Source organism: Melitaea cinxia, chromosome 5 (assembly GCF_905220565.1).
Source record: "Melitaea cinxia chromosome 5, ilMelCinx1.1, whole genome shotgun sequence".
Lineage (NCBI taxonomy): Eukaryota > Metazoa > Arthropoda > Insecta > Lepidoptera > Nymphalidae > Melitaea > Melitaea cinxia.
The window spans coordinates 9,954,948-9,962,843 of record NC_059398.1 but is presented as its reverse complement, the minus strand read 5'-3'; the positions used below and the strand labels follow the sequence as shown (position 1 = coordinate 9,962,843).

General features: G+C 33.2%; 1 protein-coding gene across 1 annotated transcript; it reads right to left on the bottom strand.

The window, feature by feature from the left end:
* Positions 1 to 214: 214 nt before the first annotated feature.
* Positions 215 to 7,243, bottom strand: LOC123654027 (protein singles bar). The gene is made up of 4 exons (XM_045589989.1): positions 7,007 to 7,243; positions 5,480 to 5,662; positions 3,146 to 3,286; positions 215 to 357 (listed from the first exon to the last, which is right to left on the bottom strand). Exons 1-4 carry the CDS (start codon positions 7,154 to 7,156, stop codon positions 280 to 282), a joined length of 552 nt encoding a protein of 183 aa, XP_045445945.1. The 5' UTR covers positions 7,157 to 7,243; the 3' UTR covers positions 215 to 279.
* Positions 7,244 to 7,896: the final 653 nt, after the last annotated feature.

Below are 7,896 nucleotides of genomic sequence, written 5' to 3'. Positions count from 1 at the left end.
CGCATTATTAGATATAACTCGAAAAGTAGTTGTTAGATCTCAAATAAATTTAAATGGGACCAATTGGCACACTCCACTTTTCGATTAAAACAAAATTTGTCGAAATCGGTCTACCCGGTCAAAAGTTCTGATGTAACATACATAAAAAAAAAAAAAAAAAAAAAAATACAGTCGAATTGAGAACCTCCTCCTTTTTTGGAAGTCGGTTAAAAATAAAACTTAGAATAATACATAAAAATATTACTTGTTGTTGCAGGTATAGTAGGTAGAAGTGTTATTTTATCGTAGTCCTTTATAATATCTGTATGATACATAAGCATCCACTCCATGGAGTATTCCAACGACAACGCCGATGTACTGAAAAGAAACAAACGTGTTATTAATACAAATCTTTAATTAAATAAAAGATGACACATGGAGGAGCCCTACACTCTAGAAACAGGGAGGAAAAGGGCTGAAAAGAAAGAGAAACCAGAAGAAATGATGCAAATCCATTATAAGAATGGAAGTGACATACATGTGACATATCATTAATTATATATCCTACGTTTCCATATTTGTATATCCTACGGTAATATATGTGCCTATCAATAATACAATCTTAATCAAAATATGTTATTCTCAATTTATCAATAATCATTGTAACATATATTGATTTTATTGATAATTTGTGTGTCGTAGAAAATATTATTTTAGACAGACATTTTATAATATTATTACCTAAAATTTAGTTGTTTTTTTTTTAACTTAAATTTTTACATGTATTTCCATGCTGGAGAAAAGAGAACATGCCAAATTTGTTTAAGCCTAAGTTTTATTCCGTGGTCGGTACTAAATAACCTCCCAACTAACGTCCTAGGGTAGGTACTGGCGAATGCTAGCGCGACCCCATCTCGCCCCACCCAAGCGGACGACTGCTCACACATGGTGGTTTTGTGACGTGGTGGTCAGTAGAAGTCTGACATAACCCTTTGCGTACCCCGCGCCGGAGGGTATCCATGATGGATTTTCCCCACGTAAAAAAAAGATATGAATGAATAGGTAGCGTATTTGAGTTCAAAACTAGATCATCATTCTATTGCAGTCCACTGCTGGCCATAGGTCTCCACATGTTCGCACCAAAAATGGCGTGAACTCATGTGTGTTATACCCATAGTCACTACGCTGGGCAGGCGGGTTGGTGACGAAGACGGGCTGGCTTTGTCGCACCGAAGACGCTGCTGCTCGTCTTCGGCCTTTTGTATTTCAAAGCCAGCAAGTTGGATGGTTATCCCGCCATCAGTCGGCTTTTTAAGTTCCTAGGTAATAGTGGAACTGTGTTATTCCTTAGTGGCCTCTTACGACTCCTACGGCAAGCCTTTTTTAACCGACTTCCAAAAAAGGAGGAGGTTCTCAATTCGACTGTATTTTTTTTTTTTTTTTTTTTTTTTTTTTTTTTATGTATGTTACATCAGAACTTTTGACCGCGTAGACCGATTTCGACAAATTTTGTTTTAATCGAAAGGTGGTGTGTGCCAATTGGTCCCATTTAAATTTATTTGAGATCTTACCACTACTTTTCGAGTTATATCTAATAATGCGTTTTTACTTGACGCTTTTTTCGTCGACCTACGTTGTATTATACCGCATAACTTTCTACTGGATATACCGATTTAGATAATTCTTTTTTTGTTAGAAAGAGGATATCTCTAGTTTAGTACCATGATAAGGAAACCAGGATCTGATGATGAGATCCCAGATAAATCGAGGGAAACTCTCGAAAATCCGCAATAACTTTTTACTGGGTGAACCGATTTTAATAATTTTTAATTTAATCGAAAGCTGGTATTTGTCATGTGGTCATATATAAATTTTATCGAGATCTGATAACTACTTTTTGAGTAATCTTTGATGACGCGTAGTTACGTGAATATTTTTTCGTCGATCTACGTTGTATTACTCGTCGATGTAATTGAAGTCGGTTTTTTTTTTCGTTTGCGAGCAAACACAATTATTAGTTCAAGCGTTTTACGTGGTTACATGGTTACATAGTTCAAATTCTCCGCAGCTTATTGTCGTTTTAGTAAAGCTGACCGGTACTTCGTCTCGAATAATTCAATACTCATTTAAATTTTTTCCCCTTTCCGGCCTGATTTTTTATTATCCGAAATAGAGATTTTTGACAACGGATAAGTAAATAAACTACTACAAAAAAATAATTTGACAAATTGCCTTTCTACCCTCCAACGCAGGGACCTTGCACAAACCTAACGTTCAGGTCTAAATAATTTTTGTGCACAATCATGACAGTGTCAGACCTTCAAGGTAAAATAATGCAATATATTCACATATATTTCTTATAACACTATGTTTTAGTTTAGTATTAGGTATTATAGTAGAAGTTCCAGTGTAGTATTGTATGGGCTCATCAAGAATTTCTACACCTCTCATATTCTTGTTGTAATTTGCAATTACGTTGGTATATAAAAATTACAAAATGACAAGTATCTTAATAGATTGTCCTGATATTTTAGCCATAGTCTCCTTAGAGTACCTAAGAACTTTTTAGCAATAACCTGTTAATACACACACCATTAGTTTCCACAAACTATATGCAAATCATTTTTTGTCTGGCGCTGTTATTTAACACTAGCTGTGCGGCTGCATGGAACCTAATCAGTAATGATTTCTTTATTAAATGATTGTATAGTTTTATAACTATATCTATAGTTTGACTGCGCCTAACTCTGTTTACTTACATCATTTCATTAAACGCATTTTGTAAACTATACGTATTCTGGTTTCTACGACTAATATGTAGCGTATGTTTTTTTTTATACTTCCTAACTTAGAGACTACCTGTGGACTACTAGTGGGGAACTGAACTGGTCGCTTTTTATTTCTATATCACTATATATTACTATACATATACATTATATTATATTATTATACATATACATTATATTATATTATTATACATATACATTGTATTTTTCAGCTGTTTTTCCTACCAAAATAAATAAATAAAATAAAATAAATATGTTTGTAATTACCGATAAATTTTTGTCTCATTTCTTAATGAGACAAAAATTATATCAAACTTCTTTTTGAACCTGTAATAGCTTATATTTGTATTAAAAGTAATACTAGCTTAAAAGTAACTCACATAAACAGCTGTCATAGCGGGATATGCTGCGTACATGTTGACAAGCGCGTACCGAGGGTACAAGTATATATTGACAGCTACGCCCATGTAAGATGATGCCGATAAGTACATAAAACAAGCCACAGCGTTGAATGCAAATTCCTGTTGATAATAAAATAAAATCAAAGGTATGTTCAAGGTTGTATATTCAAGTATGCTTCAAACAAACATTTGAATCGTAATTTACCCATAATAATTAATTATGTTAGTGTTTGGTAAATTAATTAATGACGGACCATATGAAACTATCAACGATTCGAAATGTAAACTCTGCAGAGTAGACTACAGGAAACTGCAGTTGTCTTTTAAAAAAAACTGTCAATTATTATAAATTTATTCATGTCTTGAATGAAATAAATAAATAACTGTGTTTGCTCGCAAACGAAAAAAAACCGACTTCAATTACATCGAAGGGTAATACAACGTAGATCGACGAAAAAAATAGTCAAGTAACTACGCGTTATCAAAGACTACTCAAAAAGTAGTTATCAGATCTCAATAAAATTTATATGTGACCACATGACAAACATCAGCTTTCGATTAAATTAAAAATTATTAAAATCGGTACACCCAGTAAAAAGTTATTGCTGATTTTCAAGAGTTTCCCTCGATTTCTCTGAGATCCCATGACCAGATCCTGGTTTCCTTATCATGGTACTAAACTAGGGATATCTTCTTTCCAACAAAAAAAAAAGAATTATCAAAATCGGTATACCCAGTAAAAAGTTATTGCGGATTTTCAAGAGTTTCCCTCGATTTCTCTGGGATCCCATCATCAGATCCTGGTTTCCTTATCACCGAACTAAACTAGGGATATCACCTTTCCAACGCAAAAAGAATTATCAAAATCGGTACATCTAGTAGAAAGTTATGTGGTATAATACAACGTAGGTCGACGAAAAAAGCGTCAAGTAAAAACGCATTATTAGATATAACTCGAAAAGTAGTTGTTAGACCTCAAATAAATTTAAATGGAACCAATTGACACACACCACCTTTCGATTAAAAAAAAAATTGTCGAAATCGGTCCACACGGTCAAAAGTTCTGATGTAACATACATAAAAAAAAATTAAAAAAAAATACAGTCGAATTGAGAACCTCCTCCTTTTTTGGAAGTTGGTTAAAAAGTTAAATCGACTAAAAAGGCAGTTGCACGTGATTTTATGATTATTGTACAATTGATGTGGTCATCGTGATGTTATATTGCTGACGTCACTTTATTAAGAAGCCTACTCAGAGAATCTTCTTCATTATATATAAAGATATTACCTAGCTTTTACCCGCGGCTTCATCCGCATTGATTTTTTTTTTAATAAAATGTAAGCTATCTTACTTCTAATACCACTAAGAATAGGTGTACAAAGTTTCATGATATCGATTAAGTAGTTTTCGCGTGAAAGCGTAACAAACTTACATTCACATTTATAATATTAGTAGGGATATATTGCATGAAATACAGAGTCCGAATACCTAAATAAAACTGTAGTACCACTGACATTAAGAGTCTTGTTATTTATTTTCAAATTATAATTCGGATGCCTAACATTGGACGCCGCAAACAGAACGCATGCATTTTCTTGGCGTTCAAAACCAAGTTGTTTGTTTTAAACCAATCTTGAATTCGCGATAAAGAACGGTTCACGTCATCATAGTTTACTTCTTTCCTATCAACTTTGAAAATTAGCGATGTATCATCAGCAAATAACACTATATCATAAATATTCTCAAAATAATCGTATATCAAGGTTATAATTAAGTATGTAGGTACATATCAAGATAATTTATAAAGCTACATAGGTATCTATTTATTTTGTAAATAATATAAAATTAAGAAAATATATATTGTTATTTAATGGATTTAACGAAGTTTGATTACATTTAAATTTAAAATTTCCTTGTTCCTTGTTTCATTGTACCTAATACTAACCTAAACCTACTTACCTATAAGTAGAAAACTTCATTAAACGAATACTGGAATTTACTATCTATCAAACTTCGTAACGCGGAAACAACGTATTTTGTTTTTGTTTTGAAATAGAAAAATTTATTGCAAAAAATAAAACGCATATCATAATTTAATTTGAACTTGTTACATTTTTCACACTTTAAGTAACTAAAATACTATTTTACAAAATACAACCTCATATTACATTAATCATCGTCTCTTTATAGATATTCCTAACGGCAATATTGAAGTTTAAAAAGTATTAAAATATTGTCTATTCCAACGATCTCTATATAAAAATATCTATCTATTTAAAAATATCTATGGTTTTATAACAAAAACTTCTTACAAATATAGATTGTCGTATCAATTGTTGTGAATTAGACGACAATACGTAGCAGGTGATAAGCAACGTTGTGGTTAAGAGGCAAGCTGATGCAGTCGTGAGGAAGCCGTGGAACGCTGAGCCCATACTGCTAGCTTCGGATAACCCATACTTTACTAACAAGCTTTGACATAAACTTCCCAGCATCTGTAAATAATTAGTTTGTAACATTTAATCCGATTGTGCATGTCTATTAATTTTTTAAGCAAATAAATTGTGCCGTAAGGATACGGGTACAGTCTACTTAGAAATGAACATCTAAAATACTTTTCATTAGTCATCCATGCATATGGCTACCGATATTTATTCACGCATACCTAGTCAATAGCGTTTATTAATTTTCGTAGAAATCTTGATAAACTAAATGTTTTTGTAGATTAAAAAATGTTTGTCGTTGCACAAGAAAGTAGAAAAGGTGTTACTCGCTTATTATATATATATTATATATCTACACTAAAAATTATATTATTACAATCACTTAAAAAAAATGATGACCTAAAAAATAAATAGGTCGCGGGCTCAAACCGTAAATAAAAAAATAACGAGTGCAATTAGAAAAAAGAAAGAAAAAATAATAACCGATATGGAAAATTCGAGGATTTGAACCATGGTTTTTTCTGTCGGTCGCGATTGGCCGATTTCCCACCTGAGCTATTACAACTCTATTAACAAGTGCAAAATTTACCTTCATATTTTAACGATATTATAGCCATTATTTCATTGTCTAAAAACCGGGATAAAACGACATTTTCTAAAAATGAATCCTAGCTAGATTTATTTGTCTCCACCGAAATCCCCTGCATACTAAATTTCATGAAAATTGTTGGAGCCGTTTCCGAGATTCAGATTCTATATAATTGCTCGTTTAATAGTATTAGATAATTTAATAAATTAGCAGTTATAAATTATTGTGAACACAGGATATACGGACGCCGCGTTGGCGCAACGGTTACAGCCATAGATTGTACCTGTTGCGCTGGCGGTTGCGGGTTCGATCCCCGCACATGACAAACATTTGTATTGGCTATACAGGTGTTTGCCGTGGTCTGGGTGTTTGTGCAGTCCTTGTGGGTCTCCCCACCGTACCTCGGAGAGCACGTTAAGCCGTCAGTCCCGGTTGTTTTCATGTACACCTGATAGCGATCGTTACTCATAGTAGGGAATATATCCGGCAACCCGCATTAGAGCAGCGTGGTGGATTACGCTCTGATTCTTCTCCTACATGGAGAAAGAAGCCTATGCCCGGTAGGGGGATATTACAGGCTGAAGCGTATGAAGAGTACAAGATATACATACATACGTTGAACATACACACAATTACATTCAGTGAATTCATTTCTTACAAAGAATTTAAGAATTCTATGAAAATTAGTTAATATCAAGATTCCACTATTAAAAATAATGCAATAAAACTCATATGTAAAAAAATAAGGCGTCCTAGTTATGATTAAAATCACATATCAATATAAGCAGAGAATAAACAAGACTTACAGCTTCAGCTATCTTCAAAGCACCAGGTTGTGAAGTCAAGTACCCCAAGTTGAGACATTCACAACAACGACAACAACAACACTTTATACCCCCACCACTATGACCACCACTTGGATTCACCCGAACGATGGTAGGACCTCGAGTCATCATTAAAAAGCAAGATACACAAACTAACTCGTCGCTCAATGTTTTCGTTTAAATGTGCAGCGTTCTCGTCCAGACAAAGCTACACCAACACGAACTAATGAACCGACAGGAAGTTTAGGAGAGTCGAAATATTTCACCATTTACACAAGTATTACTCACGCACAATATTTTTAGATATTTTGCGTACGCTTAACACGGTTAAAAGTTCACTGAACTACCCCTTAGCCAAAACAATTTTTTCGAAATATTCAATAATTTCATCACAAATTTGACAGAGAATTTTCGAATTTATAATATTTTTTATATTTAGTTTTAATTGTTGTTCTGGTTTAAATATTTCAAAGATCCTGAAGGAATTATACGTCTGAACAATATGTGAGCGTGATTTAAATAAAGCGCGCGTACGCCGAAATAAAAATAGTTCCCGCACGAGCACTACGCGGAGGGTTATTTCTATTTTGGGGTTAATGTTTATCGTCTTGTGACCCTTATTCCTTACATTAATTCAATTAGTCTGTTTCAGATTTATCTATTAACTAGCTGGTACCTACGACTTCGTCTGCGCAGGATTATTAAGTACTTCTTATTATCTTCTCTATATCTATCTTAATACCAAAATTCATCAAAATTGGTTCTGTGACATAAAAATCAATTTGTTACTACCAAATGTGCATTATAAATATATTTTCAACTTTTATTGTGTTTATGATTCACTAATTTTCCGATAATGGCTTACTCATAAA

Excerpts from the sequence above, each read along its gene's own strand:
- LOC123654027 (XM_045589989.1), bottom strand. The coding sequence starts at position 7,156 with ATGATGACTCGAGGTCCTACCATCGTTCGGGTGAATCCAAGTGGTGGT. Across the intron at positions 5,663-7,006 it reads CTTTGAAGATAGCTGAAGCT|ATGCTGGGAAGTTTATGTCA; the intron begins GTAAGTCTTGTT and ends AATTATTTACAG. Across the intron at positions 358-3,145 it reads CCGCTATGACAGCTGTTTAT|TACATCGGCGTTGTCGTTGG; the intron begins GTGAGTTACTTT and ends GTTTCTTTTCAG.